A 23,094-nucleotide genomic window follows, 5' to 3' on the forward strand; every position below is an offset into this window, starting at 1 on the left:
AACAAATCAGACTGGGTATCTTGAAATACTTCCTGCTGGACGTTTACAGGCTTTATATCAACAATAACTACTTTCGTAATTATGGTATATTGTCTGTGATCGTTCTTATAGACGGTCATTAAAAGCTATCAATTATTTGCGGTCAAGGTTAATTTATATTTATTTGTACATCTCTAATCATTGTTCACGCCTGTAATTCTCTTATCAAAGGTCTATTAAGGTCAACGCATTGAGGTTTTATTAGTTAATTGGCTTTGGTCTGCTGTGTCGGTATTAACTTTGGATCATACGCTTGATGTGTATTTATTATGTTTGAAACATGTTGTATAAATTAGAAATTTTTAATTGATGTTTATATTAATGTTTCATGTTCTGTCCGACTCGGCTTCTGTTAAAATCATTATTTATTTAGGTGGACGATACACATTTTATTACTATAGATTTATGAAGTCTGTGGTAGAGACGGCAATGTTTTCTTAACCGTCTCATGACTTGGTGTACGTGTTAATTTTTCAATCTTTGTCAGGTTTATTCAGTCAGTTGCATTGATAAGTTAGTAGCAGTATAGAAGTGCAAAATTCAAATCAACCCTCCAGCCGCCCCAACACCGCCGATTTTTTATGAAGATGTTGTGCCTTTATGGTTCACGTTATGTTACTATTTTAAGGTAGATAGGGTGTCTTCCTCCATCTTGGATTTTGAAATACTAGAAAACAAGGTCTAGATCTTTGATGAAATGTGCAAATTTTTATAGTAGTAGGTAATTCATGTGTGAGAATTTTCATTATAATATAGAAAATACCATGTTTGATCATATTTATGATTGTATTTAACAAAAATAAGAATTCTTTTGTTTGATTAATTTTTTTCCAACTTTGTCAAATAAGGGGAGGCAACTCAAATGCAAGGGCAGATAATCCAGATAGTGTTACTTTTACAATAGAATGTGTTAGGAATTTACCCATTTTTACATGTAGCAAGAAAACGAGTCCGGTGACCCCATTTTTTCTTTTTCTTATCTGAAAGCATAATGTTGAAGCTATCTTCTCATATTTTATCTCAAAATTCTATGGTGTGGTTTGCGTTTTATAGCGGAAAAATGGGTTTTCCATGCATAATCTATACAAAATCTTGACAATTTTGAACAACCTGTAACGTGAAAATAAGTCCGGTGACCAATTCTTTTTATTAATGTTTTTAAACATGCAGGATATGAACTACATTTTGGCAAATTATTAAGAGATTCTATGGATTATAATTTAGACACCCCATCTACCTTAAATGATCAGGCCAGACATTTTTGAACATTTTCTGAGTAGTTAGGGTGCATACGTGCCTTAACGAGGAATAGTCTCATCTCGATTGCTCAACAGCTCTATTTCACGTCGGTCTATGCCCAAAAAGATTTTCTCTTATTCGGTACCACGTGGAAAATCAAGTAAGGCTATACCGCTCGGGAACGGCTTGCTAAAGAACTCTGAAACAAGTAGATAGGTAGTCGTACACACACGTGTATGCAAATACTCCTATGGTGACGCATTTCTGTCAAAGATATGTGGGTAGCTCAGGCACAGTATTTTAGCGGCAAATAATCCTTATTTATCTGAGAACACACTAACATTTTATGTACATACTGTGTGTTTTGTGTCAACTGCAGGTTGCATGTAATTTGTTTTGTTCTTGATTTACAATATGACAGAACTGAGTGAATTACATGATACTAGAGAAAAAATATCCTCAAGCATTCACGCAGTGTGCCGCGCACACTGCTCGGATAGTTAAGTATAATGTTGGCGTCAGTTAGTTTACGATTATGATTGTATTTAACAAAAATAAGAATTCTTTTGTTTGATTAATTTTTTTCCAACTTTGTCAAATAAGGGGAGGCAACTCAAATGCAAGGGCAGATAATCCAGATAGTGTTACTTTTACAATAGAATGTGTTAGGAATTTACCCATTTTTACATGTAGCAAGAAAACGAGTCCGGTGACCCCATTTTTTCTTTTTCTTATCTGAAAGCATAATGTTGAAGCTATCTTCTCATATTTTATCTCAAAATTCTATGGTGTGGTTTGCGTTTTATAGCGGAAAAATGGGTTTTCCATGCATAATCTATACAAAATCTTGACAATTTTGAACAACCTGTAACGTGAAAATAAGTCCGGTGACCAATTCTTTTTATTAATGTTTTTAAACATGCAGGATATGAACTACATTTTGGCAAATTATTAAGAGATTCTATGGATTATAATTTAGACACCCCATCTACCTTAAATGATCAGGCCAGACATTTTTGAACATTTTCTGAGTAGTTAGGGTGCATACGTGCCTTAACGAGGAATAGTCTCATCTCGATTGCTCAACAGCTCTATTTCACGTCGGTCTATGCCCAAAAAGATTTTCTCTTATTCGGTACCACGTGGAAAATCAAGTAAGGCTATACCGCTCGGGAACGGCTTGCTAAAGAACTCTGAAACAAGTAGATAGGTAGTCGTACACACACGTGTATGCAAATACTCCTATGGTGACGCATTTCTGTCAAAGATATGTGGGTAGCTCAGGCACAGTATTTTAGCGGCAAATAATCCTTATTTATCTGAGAACACACTAACATTTTATGTACATACTGTGTGTTTTGTGTCAACTGCAGGTTGCATGTAATTTGTTTTGTTCTTGATTTACAATATGACAGAACTGAGTGAATTACATGATACTAGAGAAAAAATATCCTCAAGCATTCACGCAGTGTGCCGCGCACACTGCTCGGATAGTTAAGTACAATGTTGGCGTCAGTTAGTTTACAGTCATCGCTTTTTTATTCACTGACGCCAAGGAAGTTTTCTGTAACATAAAGTGTTGCCCTTAAGCCCAAATATTTGTATAATAAAAATAATTATTTTATTATGTTTTATATTTTTTCAGTACTCAAACAAATCAGACTGGGTATCTTGAAATACTTCCTGCTTGAGGTTTACAGGCTTTATATCAACAATAACTACTTTCGTAATTATGGTATATTGTCTGTGATCGTTCTTATAGACGGTCATTAAAAGCTATCAATTATCTGCGGTCAAGGTTAATTTATATTTATTTGTACATCTCTAATCATTGTTCACGCCTGTAATTCTCATATTAAAGGTCTATTAAGGTCAACGCATTGAGGTTTTATTAGTTAATTGGCGTTGGTCTGCTGTGTCGGTATTAACTTTGGATCATACGCTTGATGTTTATTTATTATGTTTGAAACATGTTGTATAAATTTTTATATTGACTACTTGGCTACAAAAAATATAAAATAAACTATCACACCAACTGTTCACCAAGAAGATATTTTATCTGAAGTTTAATATGTATGATCTTTTCAAAATGTTAAAATTTCAAATAGATACAAGCATGGCGCGGTAGTCAAAATGTAGGCAAACGATTCAATTTCTGCATTTGTGCCTATTGTTCGATAATGGCGTCATTTTCACCAACCATTGGGACGTCATTAAAAATCAATTTCCTAGATACAATCAGTTGACTCATATTCTAACAATTTAGGAGGCAAATTATGCTAGGTTTATTTTTTTTTCATTGTTTTGTAAATCTAGAGGCCATGTTAGGCTTTGATATTCCCTACTTAATAAAGTTCTGCAAAACTTCTTTATGGAACGCCGGAACTGTCTTATAGTGTAAATCTTTCGCTTTGTCTTTACGTCCTGTCGTTTCTTCTTTATGTTATGTGCAAATGTCTGTATTGCATGACACGGCATCTCTTTGTTATGTCAAATTAGATAGTTGATTGGTCAAACAGTAGTATGATATGTCATTGTTAAAGTTTGTTGTGTACAATAGGCATTACATCATACTTTAACTACTATATATTCTGTGAATACTTCGAAACTTTATGATCAACCACCTTTACATTTTTTCATATTTTATCTATGTTGTGTCTATTCTTCTTTTACGTAAGTCAAATTTAAATGTTATGTTTTAGTAATGTTTAAGAGTTGCATATTTATATTTTTGATACAATTTATGTCTCCAGACTAATTTTCCTATGAAATCATGTCCATGTCATTAATAGTCTTAGGTTAAAATGCCCATGCCCTTAATTTTAAAAGGTGAATATAAATGTAATATGTTTTAATATTGTTCAATCTGTTTAAGAAATGTTATCTTCCTAGGAAATCATGTGAATGTCATTTATAATTTTAGGTTAAAATATCCAAGCCTTTAGTTTTAAAGGTAACTATCAATGTAATATGTTTTAATATAATTGTTAAAGAGTTGTGTATCAATTTTTTAAATAAATTTTATGTCCCCAGACTAATTTTCCTAGGAAATCCTGTCCATGTCATTAGTTAGTATTCCTATGTAAAAATGTCCATGTCCTTTATTATAAAACGAAAATGTTATAAGCAATGGAAACTCAATATTCATGTTTTAATTAGGTTAAAGGAAATGTCCTTCATTTTAATTGGAAAAAAATAAGGAAATTTTCCAATCTCATTATACATTTTTTCTTCTTCTATTTTGAATATATTTTATGATATAATAACGCTATTAGATAAAACAAGTCTTGGGACAATTTGTCCTAGGAAAACAAGTACCAGACATATATTACTAGCTATAGACTTATTTTCCTAGAAACAATTGTCCTAGGACTTATATTCCTAGTAAAATCATGGACATGAACTTGATTAACTAGGAAAAAAGTCTGGCGGACAAATTGTACTACCGGATCAAATTTACTGTGACATAACACCTATTACGTTATGTCCAAACACCAATTACGTTATGTGCAAACACCTATTACGTTCTGGTAAACGCTTTTTTGACACAGATTAAAACAAAACGCATCAGTGATATACACTTTGAAAATTAAGAAAATTATAAGTTTTAGCTTTTTTAAAAAGCTCTGAACTACTTCGCTGTATTCTTTTTCAAGGTAATTTCCATTGGATGCTGAATGTGAACTGAAGGTTATATTTGTGCATCGGGTTGTTGATTAAGTATAAGAAATGTGGTATTTTTATATATTGATTGATATAAAAATGTTATATAAATATTTAGTTTTTAGGGGAAATTCTGTTGTTCTACTTAAAGAGCGTGCGTTATACATCCATTCTTTTTATATTTTGTTCACTTTACTTGTTGAACATTTAAAATATTTACAAATATATAGACACGATTCTCGAGGTGTGTCTCTCTGGAGATGTGCCTAGATTGACAAAAATCATTAAATACATTTAATGCATTTTTTTAAAAATTGTACAGGAACATTTTTTAGCAAACAAATCGTGCTTATTGCAGATTAGCAATGCAAATAAAGACGTATTAATGATTGATATTTCAATTTTCAATTTCAGTGTGTAATATATGCATAATAAAACGACCATGAATTAATAACATTTGATCTGAAATGTAATACACATAGTTAATTTTCCGGCATTTGATGGCTTAATATCCCCAGAAGAGAACAGTCTGTAATTCTTTATCTCATTTAAGCCAATAGTTGTTGCTGAATATTAGCCACACCATGTAGCAACCAAACAGAATTTATATGTGACAAGTAATTTTTTCAAGATGGCGTGTATATCGACTGAAACTAAAAGCTCTGCCCTGTTATTCAAAGCAAAAAAAAGATACATGCAAAAAACAAAATGCAACCTCAGTTCTTTACGGAAAATATGAACGGAAAATAAGTTGATATAAAAAAAGAAGACGTGGTATGATTGCCAATGAGACAAATCTCCACAAGAGACCAAAATGAATTATAGACTTTTGAAAAGGTCAACACATTATATATGCGTCTATTCAGATTATATTGACCGAGGACGAAGATATTTTCTCGCCACCTCTTATCTTGTATTTATTTTTTAATTAGCAGGGAGTTTTGGCAAAACTGAGTCCCGAGCCCCCTCTTAATCAAACTGCTTATAGATCCAACAAACGCAGCTTCATCACTTTCAAAAATTATGGTTCCGCCACTGGTCATTGAATGAGAAATCAAAGAGAGAAAAAATGTTTAGGTACGTGTGTTTGTTTATCTAATGATATCTTAATGAACAACTTCTCTAATCATTTTACATCGGATGACCGTGAGGACATTCATGTGTATTGCCTTCGCCTAAATTTCCATTACGTAACCTTCGTTTTAAGATTGTAACCGATCTATAAACATGATAATAATAAATACGCGGACATTATCGAGTGCAAAATTACATTCCTTATCACTTGTTTTTAATTCATTTTAAATGGATACTCCTAAAAATATATTTTTTTGAACATAAATGAATAATGTGAAAATGTCGTTAAACTCGTTAGAAACATAAATAAAGTAAAAAATCTTTAATATTTATATACACGTACAGAAAAAGTGTGTTACCGCATGCGGAAGAATATCTCAAGAACGTTTGCAATCTCCCATGCAGAGTTATCTGTCTTTGCTCCTTCTCTCTGAGTTGGACATTGCATGTTTTGCTGGAAAATATGAATGCCCACTCAAATTCAATCTATTAGAAAAATCGAGTTATTACAGAAGAGTGTCCACCATGCACTTGCACAACACTATAATTAATATAGTGCAATAGAATGATATAAAAATGGATGAAAATTATATATACATGTAACTGTAATTTACAAATATTAAAATAATGTATAACATTATATAAGTTTACTGATTTGTATCACTACTACGATGAGGTTGAATTTATCGTCCACGCACGGACTTGCCTCAGAAAAAATATATATCTGTACTTTACCGTCACTTTCAGGTAAACAGATGTGGTTTGGTTTACTGAGACAAGTGTTTGTGACCGTCCACAAGAACTTGCGGTCATCCGATGTTCAGTACTTCAGTACTTTGATTCATATCTTTAACATAAAGATGTTCTCAAAAAGTAATAAAACATAACAAGGGTTTTATATTTTTACCAATGTCTTATTATCCTTATTTTATCTTGATTCATTTTGAGAACTCAAATCGTATCAATGACATACTGCACATTTAAAGATTTTTGAAAACTGGGAGTTAGCTGGCAATTGTTTCGTGGTGCTTTAAACGGATTAACAAGAAGTTTCCGACATTTCAACAATACAAAACATGGCAAGTGAACTTCTTAATTTATAATCAGTAGCAGGAAAATTACAAAAGAATTTAAGCCTTCCCTTTCGTGTTAAAGTCTGTCACAGTTTTCTTTTCGTTATGACTTACTTGACTTAATCCACTTCGTCCCAAGGGGGACATAGGGCGACTACAGTGTCTCTCCATTTCTTCCTGTCCATGGCTGTTCGTTTTGTTGCTTTCCAGGTCATCCCTATTTTACTCAGCTCGGTTGTTAGTCCCCTGCGCCAGGAGTTTTTTGGCCTTCCCCTTTTTCGATGTCCTTGGGGGTTCCATTCTAGGGCTTGCTTGGTAATGTGTGTGTCTTTTTTCTGAGGGTATGCCCGATCCACTTCAACTTTCTTGCTCTTATTGTCTGGGTTGTTGGCTGTTGTTTGGTTCTTCTCCATAATTCATTGTTGGTTATTTTGTTTGGCCATCTGATGTTGAGGATGTTTCTCAAACATTTATTGGCAAAAGTCTGTATAGATTTGATGGATGCAGCTGTTTCTCTCCAGGTTTCTGATCCGTATAAGAGTACAGATTTGACATTGGTGGTAAATATCCTTAACTTTGTGCTAGTTCTTAAAGCATTACTCCTCCAAACAGGTTTAAGCATGGAAAATACCTATTGAGCTTTCTTTTTTCTTGCCGATATGTCTTCATCTGTGCCTCCTGATGTACTGACAATATTTCCAAGATAGGTGAATTGTTGAACATCTTCAACAGTAGAGTCGTCGATCTTAAGACAATCTTGCTGGTTTGTATTTAGCCTCATTGATTTAGTTTTTTGTGCGTTGATGTATAGGCCTTTTTTTTTTTGCTACTGTTTCAAGACTGTTGGTCTGATGTTGTGCATCTTGAAAGCGATGGGATAGTGCACAAATGTCATCAGCAAATTCGAGATCTTCAAGACGTGTTGTGAGGGTCCATCCGATGCCTTTTGGATCTTTGTAGGCTGATTTACCAACCCAGTCAACTACTATTAGGAAAAGGAGAGGAGAGAGAAGACAACCTTGACGTACCCCAGTTGTAACAGGGAATGATTCGGTCATAGTTCCACCATGTATAACTTGACAGGAAAATTGGTCGTAAAGCAGTTTTATCATTTTGATGATCTTTTGCGGGATTCCATAGTGTGCCAGAATGTCCCATAGAACCTGATGGTCAATGCTATCAAAAGCTCTCTGGAAATCCACAAAATTTAGGTATAGTGTCGTCTGCCATTCTATTGTCTGTTCGATAATAATTCTCAATGTGGCTATTTGGTCTACACATAATCTTTCTTGTCTAAAGCCAGCTTGTTCATCTCTAAGTATCTTGTCGACTTCATTTTTCATTCTGCTAAGGATGGTGCTACAGAGCAGTTTACTAGGTATGGACAATAAAATGATACCTCTCCAGTTTTTGCAAAGCGACTTGTTACCTTTCTTAGGGATTTTTACCAAAAGTCCTTTAATCCAATCATCTGGTATTTCTTCTTCTTCCCAGATCTTATTTAGAAGTTGTAACAGGCTAAGGACAGATGTATCATCCAAGACTTTTATAGCTTCTGGTGGTATGTTATCAATGCCGCCTGCTTTTCCATTTTTTAGACTTTTGATAGCTTTGTTAAGTTCAGTTTTTGTTATTTTGCTGGTTTTGATGTTTAATATTGGACCATTTTGTAATTCAGATGGATCTGTAGGTGGGGACCGGTTACGAACCTGCTCGAAATGTTCTTTCCACCTTTCAAGTTGATCTTCCAGTTTAGTGAGGATATTGTTGTCTTTATCTTTGATAGGTGTATTTGAAGTTGGTGGTTTACCGCTTAATTGCTTTGTAATGTTGTATAGGGTTTTGATGTCTCCCTTGCTACAAGCAGCTTCGGCTTCTTTGGCTAGTTGTTCTACGAAGTTCCTATTATCTTGTTTGCAACTTTTCTTCACCTCTTTATCTTTATTGCTATACTGTTCTTGTGTCTGTTTTTTTTTTGCTGTCTAGTTATAGCAGTTAGAACTTTTTCTTTCACTTGTTTTCTTTCGTTGACAATTTTCCAGGTATTTTCTGACATCCATTGCTTGCGGTTTTGTTGGAGATAGCCGACAGTTTCTTCACATGCTAGAACAATAGAATCTCTGGTCATTTCCCATGCTGTGTTGATGCTAGTTTCTTCATCATGTAGATTTTCAAGTACACTAAATTTGTTTTGCAGCAGAATGTGGTAGTCTTGAACAACTTTAGGGTCTTTGAATAGATCAACATTAAATTTCTTTCTTCTAGATTTTGCTTTTTTTGTTGATAGTAGTTTTAGTTGTATCTTTGCAATGATTAGGTGATGATCTGATGCTATATCTGCTCCTCTCTTGTTTCGCACATCTTGTAGAGATGACCTCCATCTTTGGGATATAGCAATATGGTCTATCTGATTTTCTTTCACTCCAATCGGCGAAACGCAAGTAACCTTGTGGCAGTTTTTATGGGGGAAAAGTGTACCGCCTATTACAAGACTGTTTACAGCACAAAAATCAGCACAGATTTCACCGTTCTCGTTCATTTCACCGATTCCATTTGGTCCCATTTCTCTTTCTCTCCCTGTCCTGTCCTTACCCACTTTTGCATTGAGGTCTCCTAGTATCATGAGGATGTCTCGTTTTGGAACAGAATTTACAGTGGTTTGCAGAGAGTTGTAAAAGTCGTCTTTCTCTTCTTCATCTGCATTATTTGTTGGTGAGTAAACCTGGATTATGGTTGTTTTCTGAAATTTTGTGTCAAACCTGGCAGTGATTATTCTAGAAGACACAGGATTCCATTCTAAGAGAGACTGCTTTGCCTTTTTAGTAAGCATGAATCCAACACCTTTATCATGAGTGTCAGTGGCGTTTTTGTTACCAGAGTAGATGATGGTATGACCAGTGTTTAACGTTGTCATGCCAGATGTATTCCATCTTACTTCACTGAGTCCTAAAATTTCAATACTGTATCTGTCCATTTCTTTGGCTGTCTGCAAGCTCTTTCCACTTTGATACAGTGTTCGTACATTCCAAGTCCCAATTTTGGTTGGATACTTAGGTGAGAACAACTTCATCGGCCTTCGCGTCATATGTTGTCCTCGTGATTTTGATTTTGTGTTTACCTCTATCTCAAGCCGTTGACGAGTAAGAGGGTTTTCTTCTGTAGTCGTTTCTGTAACGTAATATTTTTTACAAGTTAGGGGTGTTGGCCCTAAGCTAAACCTTCTACGTGAAGGGTCGGGTTGTTCTGTAGGGGTTTTCCATCCCTTAGACGATTGCTGTTGCTAACGAGTTCCATCTACCCGGATTTTCTGTTTGGATTAACTTCCATAGCCTTTGACTATTCCCAAGTCACCCACAAGGCAGTGGGGCATTTAACCCATAGCTGGGGCAAGGTTGATGAGAGCCAGGGCGTGTCCACACGCCGGTGGGCCTGCACTCTGCATCTCTAAGGCCCTTGCTGCTCTGAGATCCCTTGCAAATTAGCCTGAGATACTAGACCCCAGTATCCGTGTATTACCGCGGGGAGGCATTGCAAGAGTCTTGATGGTGTAGAGGCTTTGTACCAGCAGGAGAGGCTGACGCACTCGGCTCTCTTTTCGTCCACAGAGTGGACTAGCTGATGGTGGATGTTAAGTCTATGACCACACCACACTAGACGCATATTACCATCCTATGTGCAAACATACCAATACACTCTTTTCGTTATATAAGTGATTTTTTAAAAGAATTTTGACTAAATATGATACGTTGATTTCAAGGCGAACAAGATTGCATCAATTTAAGATTGTTTCCGCACTTAGAGGATAAATTGGATTGAATCATATGAACTTCATGCCTCGCTAGCTATTACTAAAAAAAAACGTCTCGCTTTAACAGTAGCCTAGAAAAGGAGCCGATATATCTACAAATGGCAATATTTAACGGAAACTGTCAAAAGATAAATTTTAGAATGATAACATTTAGATCCAATAGAATATATTTGTATGAAATTTTATGTTTTTTAAAATAAGATTTCTCAGAATTATGATGTGCAGCAAATCCCTTTTATGAACATCTTTTATGAACATTTGGCTTAATTGTGTATTTAGCTATATTTATCGAACCATCTGCGTTCATAACTAAACGCATCGGAGCTTACCATTTATACTGTATATCCCGCAATAATATTCATTGAATGTATGACTCTCCGTTCGGAAAATAAGTTGATGTTTCTAATTTATACGAATATCTATGAAATATTGAACAAAAAGATAAATCCATATCAACAACTGTGGAATAATGTATTGATTATAAATGTACTTTGTCGGTAAACGTGAAATTCATTTGTACGAGCTTCAGAAACAGGACGAAAAACGAGGCTTGCCGAATTTTCCCCTGTTTCCCAGCGAGAACAAATACATTTTATATTTCTGACAATGTACATATATTGTTGACAATTTACACCTGATATTTGAGCATAAGTTGTTTAAATCTTAACCATTGTCTCTGATTTTTACAATTATTGAAACGCGGACTAGAAGAAAACCCCAAAATAAACTATTACCCAGAAAGAAATATTCATATTACCGATTGATCAACATGGAAGCGGGTAGCAGGAAAATTTATTTGTACATGTACAAACAAAGCAAAAAAAATGTTGTTTATCTGTTATTTGTATACAATAACTAGCTAATTGCAGGATTAAAGCGTATTACTTAACTGTAACCGGTTTTTTTAAACTGGTGAAAAAAAATGGGGTAAAAAAATAAATAGATTAGGTGACTATGCCATATGGGTTTTTTTTAAAGGCCATAAGGGGATCTATTGCTATCTATTTCTTTGTCATGTGGTCTCTCGTGGAGAATTGTCTCATTGGCATTCATACCACATTTTTTTTATAGATAGTCAGTTTTTTTCTGAAATTCAAAGGGAAAATTATGTTATGATGACCATTTTAGCAACGAAATTATTTATTTATTCTTATAGACAACATTATAGAAACGATATGCACATCACTTATACAAAAAATAATAGAAAAAAACAATATCAATTTACTAGAATATGTATTTTTTTTGTATCGTTCTTGATGACACGGTTCGAAAAGTTACTGGACCAAATACGGATAAATGAAAGTCATTATCTGGAGTGTCAAGTTGTGGGATTTAATTTCGAGTATGGCCAGTGAAGGTGAAACAAGGCTGATAACCCTTTCATTTAGAAGAAATATGTGTATGCGTCATTTTTGTGGATTACAGGATAAGGCAGTTTTTAATATGAAAGGTTTTTTTTTAGAGAAAATGCAGCTTTTTGTTATACCCTTCTACATGTCTGATCCAAAATCGGATCAAATTTTTCCAAAATCCCTGTTAGTTTAAAAAACAAATTGACAAAAAAGAGGGACGGGTCACCTGACCAACCCTTTTCAGGACACCCACCGTCTCAACAAGCCTTGTCAGGGACGGAGGAAATAGTAAGTCTTAGGAAGATTATTCAGAATAATATTCACAACTGTTAAAGGAAATGAACGAAAATAAAATCTTAAACATTTCATAGGATTCCTTAGCTGCTACATGAATCGTGGGAGACGTCATGACATTTGTAGCATTAATCTAGTACACGTTTCTCGCTACATGAAAACCCTACTGGGAGTGTAATAACAAATCCTGGTCTCTTGTGAAGAGTTGTCACATTGGCATTCGTACCACATCTTCCTTTTTATATCGTATTGTTCCTTTCGGTTGCACCTCTCGGAAACTAGAATCGTGTCTGCATATTTTTAAAAATTTTCAAGAAGTAAAGTGAACAAATTTTCAAAGAATGGATTCACTTATAGGTTCTTTGCATCGGAACTAAAAACATTTATCAAAAACAGTTGTTGGCATGACACGGGTTATGTTCTTCTCATATATTTTATGATAGTATGACACTAAACCCTTAACGGGAGGGATTGGGCCTGATATTCATATGATGAATACATAATCTTTCTATCAGTTTAATTGAGGTCTGGAGCTGGCATGTCAGTTAACTACTAGTAGTGTATTTTTGTCATTTTATTTATTTTCTTTTGTTACATCTTCTGACATCGGACTCGAACTTCTCTTGAACTGAATTTTAATGTACGTATTGTTATGCGTTTACATTTCTACATTGGCTAGAGGTATAGGGGGAGGGTTGAGATCTCATAACAATGTTTAACCCGCCGCAATTTTGCGCCTGTCCCAAGTCAGGAGCCTCTGGCCTTTGTTAGTCTTGTATGATTTTTAATTTTAGTTTCCTGTGTATAATTCGGAGTTTAGTATGACGTCCATTATCACTGTACTAGTATACATATTTTTTAAGGGGCCACCTACGGGTGCGGGAGTTTCTCGCTACATTGAAGATCCATTGGTGGCCTTCGGCTGTTGTCTGCTCTATGGTCGGGTTATTGTCGCTTTGACACATTCCCCATTTCCTTTCTCAATTTTATGCATAACGCACACTCTTAAAGTAGAGCAAAATAATTTCCCATAAAACGAGATACATTGTATATATATAGCATTTTTACACCAATCAATATATAAAAATCCACAGTTTGTTAGAAAGGTCAAACTTTTAATTTTCTTTATTTTCAAAATGCTTATCATTGATGCGTTTTGTTTTAATCTGTGTCAAAAAAGCGTTTACCAGAACGTAATAGGTGTTTGCACATAATGTAATAGGTGTTTGCACATAACGTAACAGGTGTTTGCACATAACGTAATAGATGTTTGAACATAATGTAATAGGCATTTGCACATAGCTTTATCGGTGTTTGCACATAATGTAAGCGGTATTTGCACATAACGTAAAAGTGTTTGCACATAATGTTGTAGTTTTTATACATAACTTAATAGGTATTTGCACATAACGCAATAGGTGTTTGCACATCAGGTAAACTATGTTTGCACATAGGGTGACGATGTTTGCACATAGGGGGAACAATGTTTGCACATAAGGTAAACGAGGTTTGCACAAAACGTATAAGTTGTTTGCACATAATATAAAAGGCATGTGCACATGACGTAATGAATGCTCACAGAGAGTATCAACTGTACGGAAAAACGCATATGAATTATACCATGATATATTGTGTTTTTCACTGGAGATACATATGTATAAACACAACATAACGCAAAAAGACTATAATATCATGAGATTTACATGGAACAAAGGTGTATCAAAACAAAACGTTTAGAACATTTGACATAACAATAACACTTGAGACAGGACGTAATTATTAACTAACTTACGCAAAAGAAGAATAGACACAACATAGATAATATATGAGAGAATGTAAAGGTGGTTGATCATAAAGTTTTGAAGGATTCACAGAATATATAGTAGTTACACCATAATGTAATGCATTTTTTTTAGCAATGACATATCATACAATTGTTTGACCAAACAAATTACTAATTTGACATAACACAGAGATGCCGTGTCAGGAAATAAAGGCATCTGGCGGGGAGTGCCCATAACACAAAGAAGAAATGACAGGACGTAAAGGCAAAGCGACAAAACACATTAAATATTTACACTATAAGATAGTTCCGGCGTTCCATACTTCTTTACTGATTTTGGTGCATAATCAGAAACGGCAATACATTGTGCAAATGATAACTTTCAAATCAAAGTTTATTTCATGACTTGTACACTTTAGATCGAGTAAACGGCCTTTATGAGGTACATAAATATAGATTATGATTTATTTTATAAAATATTGTGTTAACCACACATTTGTGATTTCCAGGAATTCAAAAGGGTAACCAAAAAAACATGTCAATGTGATGGAAAACTTTGTACCATAAAAACATGTCTGCATACAAGTTGCAATATAAATCACAGTAGATGTACATCTGATAGACCACGATTATCAAAAGTGATTGATGTTTCTTGTCCTGGATAATATTACCAACATGTCAGCATATCTGCTGTCCTGAATCATATAGTGTATTTTACAAACCTGTTGTGGATTATCTGATGTATCTTTCCAGTCCGGTAAACAACCAAAGTAAACAAATCTACAATGAAGTTTGTATGCCCTGGTGAATGCCACTTCTCTATAGTTCACACCAGAGGGATATTTAGTATCACAAGCAGTCTGTATGTCTAGTCCTGCTGCATCTAGTACCAACTTAGACAACTTTCTGTTTTTTAACTTTAAATCTTTGGATCCTGTAATCACCATCACATCACACTAGAAAAAATAACCAAAGAAGCAATAAGACAATTAAAGATAACTTTGTAACAACTTATTTCCCATCTTGATAATAGGGGCCGTAAGTCCTTGAAAGAAATCCTAAACTCATCATAAGAAACATGAATTTTAGGTATGAATAACCTTTTATATTGTGAGGAGGCTATTGATTTCCAATTCAATCCTAAAATTCTTTAAGATAACTATAGGTCTAAGTGAAGCCGGCGATAAAAGATAAAACATTATAAATTCGTATACCGCTTAATCAGGTCTTAGTGGTCTATTTCTTATTGAAATACTATTACAGTAACTTTTCACTAAAATATTTTCCTATATATGCTAATTGGTCATTTATTCTCTGAAAACTGGATTTGCATATCAGTAAACTACTAGACACTAGTTAATGAAAGCTAGGTGAAAGTGACATATGTTTTGGTAAGGATACATTATTTACTAATATAAAGATACAAAAAAATAGCAGAGAGACATTTAACAAGTCGAAAATAAATTGACAACGCCATGGCTAAAAAGAGAAAAACAAACAGACAAACAACAGCACAGAAAACTATAGACTGGACAATACGAACCCCGCCAACACTGGGATTAATCTCTTGTATCTCAGAATTTTAAACATGTATTCACGGTAGGTATAGTGTCCGGCTAGGATCGTGGTTTTTCGAGTGATTTGGTCAATTTTTTCGAGTGATAAAATATGCGATAAGTTCAATTTACGGATATGTCACAATTATAACAGTTTTTAACATTACTACCCATCTTCTATTGAATACTATATATGTTTTGATAAACAAAGAAGCTCAATTTCTTTGTATTTGATAACAAAAAAATCAGTGTTTTTTATTGTCCGGGTTTTTTCGAGAGCAACTGTGAATTCGTCCGGGGTTTTAGACAAATGGTCCGGATTTTTTACAGAAAATTTGAAAGTATTCTAGGCTTTCAAAAATGATTGTTTTTCTAGTTTATAACTGTAATTAGGTAAAGAACAATATCTTAGTCCCAATAAGTCATCAACAACATATCAAAATGAATCTATTTTCAATTCAATGCAAATATTATGTTTGGAGAGCGTTATACAACTACTTTCCAGTGTTCATTTAGAATTAACTTGATCCTTAACAAAACGGTGTCTAGAACATGATATAGGGTTCTCATATTCATTTTAACTTTATTTCATGCTACATTTGATTGTACAGTTAATAATATTTCTAGTGGTTAACTCCGGAGATTAATAAAAGAAACCTATCAATAAAAAAAAACATAGCACACATACACACACACACTTAAAGGGAAACTTCGCAAAAAAATCAAAAATTGATATTATGTCCATTCTATATAGAAATGCTCAAATTTATAGATATTAAAGTTTTATTCCGTTAGATAAGAGATCACCATCGATTTTAAATTTAGAGTATCAATTCTCTGCATTCCGCCATTTTGTCGTCTTCCCCGATTAAAAGTCCCGATATGTCTATAAACCACAAAGGACAAAAACTACAGTAACCGATGTAGTCGTAATTGCGTGTCAATATCTTGTCAATCGTACGATTGTTTTATCTGACAAATTAACTTGATACGGAAAATGTTCTTATTTTTTTTAAATGAACATGGTCTGTTGTTTTTAAACTGTTAATATTGGAATTAGGTAAAAAGTCAAAGTTGAAATCATATATATAAGTGTTCCGTGAAAATTGTTTTCGAAAATCTAATTTGTTCATAATTCTTTAAAGTAATAAACTGTTTTCAAATAAATTTTGATCTTCCTTCTTCTGATCACCAGCATGGCTAAAGGTATTACTTCCAAAGGTATTGTGAGGGGTGTGAGGTGACACGTCCAGGTATTCCAGCAATTTCCTGTCGGGCTTGCAAGTTCACGCATCGTTTCACTTCTGCAGGTATTGATCAGTGTACACGGCTGATAACATTTAACTTTCCATTTTGAACTATCAGATGTATAATATACAACTCTGTCTTACTTGTCATTACCAAACTCATACGCTTGTTTATAAATAACATTTCTGGTGTAAAGAATATTATTCATAAAAATATAAATAATACCCAAAATATAAGATTTGATGAAATTAAAATCTATTTAAATATTTTTTCCAAGGGTGAATTTGGGAAAATGTAATATATACTCATTGTCAAAAGTGAAGGACAGATTGGAACATACCAGAAATATTGATTTAAAAAAATGTACGCACTTGCCGACGATTCGTTTATACGACTGGATAGAAAGTAACGGAACTATAGCGCAATTTAAAATATATACATGTATACATTGAACATAAGAAAAAAATATATATTTTGAATAAATAGGGGTAAAAGTGTTGTAAATAGACTAGTCCACATATGCCAACAGTATGTAATCATCGAATGTCGATAGACTATAATAATTGTATATCAGAAGAAGAAGAGAACCAATTTGATTTAAATACAGGTCGATGTATAACTTTTGCTTTGGTTCATTGAAGTTGTGGACATAGTAAAAAAAGAATGTTCTCGAACAAAGGAAGGAATTCGTCATCACAATTGTTATATATGCCACTGGACGAACACTAATTATCCCGAAGGGATGTGAATATTTTGCTGGGAAACTTTTGAGTATCAAAATTTCAAATTAATTTCGGGATTTTTTTTTCTTTCTTGGTATTCAATAACAGAAAAAAGAATAAATTACTTGTCCGCTAAATAGGGATATTCTTGTCAGATGAAAGACTTTTAGTTATATTTAAAAAATAGGGAAATATGACATTAAATTGGTTCTGTCTTTTTTTTAAACATCGTTAAAAAGATGTGCGTCTAAGGTGAACGCCACAAGAATTCTGTAATACTAGTACGAGAGTATAGCATGTAAACATTCCTTCTCAATAATATGGTTGTATTGGAAATCTTTTCATACAGATTGACAACTCATTGTCCGATATGCATGTAATATTTGCCACATGACGCCCATAGTTCTTTCTATACATCATCTTATTCTTTGATATTGCTGTCAACATCGATGGTTCACACCCAAACAAAATGGGAGTAATGAACCTTCAGAGCTTCTCCGTGTTATACACTTGTGAAATATATAGACGAAATTTCTGTATTGAAATGAATATACATCTCACAAACAGGATTTTCAAATAACGATTTTGAGTAATCACCTTACAAACCAATATAAACGTATGGCAAGATATAACCATGAAGGAATTTAGTTTTTGTCAGACACCAGAACTCATCACTATCATAAACGTATACGTATATATGCATACAATTTCAAATATCAAGAACAAGCGGTCGATGTCGATAGTCCGTTTTCCAACTGTTCGAGTTAGACATGTCACTTGTTCATTCTTGAAAGCCTTCATATTCCCCGTCTAACGATGGGAACTGTTTCTGATTGTGTTGATTATAAATGCTTGTATGGTAATTATGTCGTTTATCTGTACAAGCGGTTGCATTTCCTCTCCTTTCCCAACAAACAAACGAACGAAACGCTACTAGTCTGCTTTCTCTGGAGCTCATCCTCAATGGCTCTTATACGTCAGGAAACTTACATGTATACTAATAATGATTGTTTCAAGAACAACGATGTATGGACGAACTATTCTAAATTCGTCAATATCAGTTATGCATGACTAAGATATAACTTTTATTACAACTACTGTATGACTTATTTGGATTAATGACGGCTATCATGTTCAACATTGCACAAATATTATCATAGAATTAAAAAAAAATCCTCAAAAATCCTTAAAAAAAATAATGCCTTAGCTTAGATAATTGGTATTTTTTCACAAAAAGTTCGTGTAAATGATTGTCAAATGAATTTAATCATGTAAGAATAAAATGTTAAAAAGAAACTAAAAAAAAAAACATGTATGTTGTATTTTTTTGTCAATTAAAAACTTTAAAATTGCAATAGTTTTATTAGCATTTAAACACAGCCACATTTGAATACAAGTTAAGAAATTCCGGTAAAGTCAATGATATCAAACAGATGTACAATGGTATATCAAATTGGGTAATATTGCATTTAGTTTTTATTAAAGATTAAAACTACTAATTTTTACTTCATATTTGAATCTTTACGCCAATTGCCGCTAAGAAAGTATTCAAAAATTGTTTCCTTTTATTTTTATACATTTTCGTATTTACGAATCTGAATTTTATTTTCAATTAATTTACACAATTTAATTATTAAATCTTTATTCCCATCGTGTATTAAATCTAAGTGTATTAACATCGTGACATCATACTCTTTCTAATCCTTTCTGTTTATCCTTTCCAAATAACAACATTTATACCTGTGTACGCTTGAACTCACACCTGCGGCTAAATAGCTACAAGGTAAACGAATTGACATCAAGCCGAGAAAAATACAGTGACCTTTACAAAATAATATACACACTCTGCTCACACATTAGTTGCATTGAAATGATTATCAAAACAATAACGATACATAGAACTGAAATATTTTCAGTTCAATATCAGTAAAAATGTTCAATAAATATTTTATGAATAAAAGCTCAACAATAATTAATTAAATTTATTCAAAAACATTTACTAGAGATAATTTTATAGGAGTTTAATTCAATCAATACAAAACAGTATATGCATATTCATTTTCGTTCATTATTATATTGTGGTTAATAACTACGACCATTCGTCAGCTGTGCGCTTTTAATTACGTATATTGTCGATAAGCTATAAGAGTTAAACAGATTTTATTTTTTCCCAGAATTCAATAAATCGGGCTAATACGTCACGACCCACTCGAGAATTCAACCAAAAAAGTTACAGATACTTGATTTTCTCCGTTATTAGAAGGAATATAAATTTAAAACTTTGCAAATGTGTTTTTTATGTTAAGATGAACATAATTAGATGATAAGTAAAAGATCGCGGAATTTCCCTTTAATCCACCCCATTTTTATTGCCATAACATAAAATCAACAATGAAATGAATAATTCATTAGCTTAAATATGATCCTTTAGCAATGATAGACAAATGTAAAATGTGAATATCATATGCTATCACCAGCTATATCATGTAGATTGTCCAGTGCTTCGAACGACACCAGGAACAACATTGTAATGTCTCGATTAATATTCATATTTTCCACTTTTTAGACACTTTTATTTTAATGAATGGAAGTGATCACGGTGTTTAGTTGCTGTATGACCAATTATTGTATTTGCATAATCAGATTCCTCCTCACAGTTGTCGCATTTTATTCGGTATTTTGGATTATAAGCCTTTTAATGCTATGTTTAACTTTTTAAACGAAAATGTCAGAATGATACTACCCCTATATCTCAAATTCTAACATATCATGTATAACCTTGTATATCAAACTCAAGCTTCTATTTCACGTCTTGTTATAAAAGAAGTCTGTTTGTTTACATTTTTGGTCATATTCACTCGAAAAAAAGTCGTCACACTCGAAAAAGACCGATCAAATCACTCGAAAAAACACGATTGTAGCCGGACATTATACCTACCGTGATATTGTTCCGTATCAGGCACCCGTCGTATTGCTCATGTTAGTGTGGCCTGGTAATAAGCCTTATTCGATAGGTCATACTCTTGAACTGTCATCGGGATTATAATTTCGACATTATGAACATAGACGCTATCATCTGTGAAACAAATAACGGTCAACCAACTCGTGATAGCGTCCGTAACGTTAACAAAGGAATGACTTAAACTTCACAGGAACCACTCGGAACCTTTGTAAAATTTTCCGTTTGAGCAGTAACCCTCTATCAAGGAATTCATGTTAGGAAATACAAGCATTGGAATACCGTATCTCCTGGGCGCTGCTTGGACTGTTGTTTCACCTAATGTGTTATGTCTAGTTGCCTTTTTGTTTTTCTTTAATAACGTATTTGTTTGTTTTTATAGTGATTAAGATTTAAACACCATGTTAACAGATTTGACTCTAGTTTAAATTTGGACCCATTATGTCTGTTTGTTCTGTTCACAATTTATTCATGTTATTGCCAATATAATGGAGTTTTATGCGAAATTTAGAGAAGTTAAAGGTTGAATTAGCTATAAAACTAAGTTTAATTCACTATTTTCTACATATAAAAAGTTCTGGAATATGACAGATGTTATCCATACGTTTGGTGTGCATGAACTTCTGGTTTTGCTTTGTGATTATGGACTTTTCCTTGGAGTTCAGTATTTGTGTTATTCACTTTTGTTACATAGAAATGGAAAGTTCACAATGAGGAAGTCTAAATCATTTCTTTTATCTTAAAGTTTAATTCGTAAAGTACAATTCTGACACTGGGCCTTACTATCTAAGAGCTGAATAGTACTTTAAAACTGTAATATAATATATTATACTCATATATTTAAAGAAATTGCTTACCCATTGTTTAGTTATATTTCCTTTCTTTATTACAACATTAATGTTACCACACGTACATAAATGACTTCCTCCTTGAGATACAGCACCTGTAATTGTAATTTATCATTGTTTAAAGTAACGATATATAATGACTGATGTCGTCATATACTAATACCTTTAATTGTGGATTTTATCATTGTATGAAGATACATAAGATATTAACTGCCTCCGTGATATACAGGATCTGTAATTGAACAGTTCATCCTTGCATAAAGTTGTATTATAATATGTGTACAATGTAAGATCGTGACTGCTTCTCTAAAATACAGCAAGCTCGTCCTTCGATACAATATATCTTTTTCTGTATAACAAAATTATACACTTAAGGGGGTTCGCGGGTCTAAATCATTTATATAGGATTTCTCTGTATTTTTCTATAAATGAACTTTATCTTATAGTTAATAGAAAAATAAAATAAAAAAGTGGGGTCACCGTTCATTTGCGCTCACAATCTGCCTTTGAAAGAAGCATACATTTTTGTAAAGGTGTTTTTTTTCTGTTGAAGTAATAGGAGAAATAAAGGTAATATCGAAATAAAAAAAAAGAAATTTATTACAGAAATCGCTAAAATTTTACAATTATTTAGTTTAAGTACAGCTTATATGGAAATTATATTAAAACAGATAGGTCACCGATGAGTTGAAAAAGATATTTCAATTTTAGAGCCAAAAAATGGCATTTTTCCACCAAAGGGAGATAATTTGGAGCTTTTTCAATGATGTATACATTTTGAAAGTCATCTGGGGCCAACACGAATTGATTGTTTTGAATGATTTTAGTACCATATGATAAAGTAACAACTACAAAAGGAAATAAATAAAATTTGTAATGAAAAACAAATGTTTGATTTTTTTCTGAAATTTTTATACTCTCGAGCCTCCTTAAGCATCTCAGAATAATAAACACTTTACTGTTATATCTGTATGCGTGTTTGGTTTTATAATGATTGAGATTGTTATACAGTATTGACTACTGTACCCCTTTTTTACCCTCTTTACCTAAAATGTCTGTTTGTTTTATTTTCAAATCGTTTTCAATATAATGGAATTCTATGCAACTGTCAAATAAGCAAGAGGTTTCGCTAGCTATAAAAACAGGTTTAATCCACCATTTTGTACATCAACAAATGTTTGTACCAAATCAGGAATACGACAGTTGTTATCCATTCGTTTGATGTGTTTGGACATATGATTTCATCATTTGAATATGAACTTTCCGTTTTGATTTTTCCTCTGAGCTCGGTATTTTAGTTGTTGAGCATTTGCTGGATCATAATTCCTACATCAAACTCTAACACATACCCCTATAATGGAAGATAATTTGTCTTTCCCTAATCAGGAATCTTACTCATGGTTGCCCCTTGCCATATCTTATCATTTGTACTATTA

General features: G+C 33.2%; 1 protein-coding gene across 1 annotated transcript in view; it reads right to left on the bottom strand.

The window, feature by feature from the left end:
- LOC143043524 (protein mono-ADP-ribosyltransferase PARP9-like) overlaps window positions 1–23,094 on the bottom strand; it is a 44,556-nt gene that overhangs the window by 11,097 nt on the left and 10,365 nt on the right. Inside the window, exons 8-9 of the mRNA XM_076215801.1 lie at window positions 21,668–21,753; window positions 15,048–15,281 (exon numbers count right to left, since the gene is read on the bottom strand). Coding sequence (XP_076071916.1) covers window positions 15,048–15,281; window positions 21,668–21,753 — 320 coding nt within the window. The remainder of the gene's footprint in view (window positions 1–15,047; window positions 15,282–21,667; window positions 21,754–23,094) is intronic.

The sequence above is a fragment of the Mytilus galloprovincialis genome, chromosome 8 (assembly GCF_965363235.1).
Source record: "Mytilus galloprovincialis chromosome 8, xbMytGall1.hap1.1, whole genome shotgun sequence".
Taxonomy (NCBI): Eukaryota; Metazoa; Mollusca; class Bivalvia; order Mytilida; family Mytilidae; genus Mytilus; species Mytilus galloprovincialis.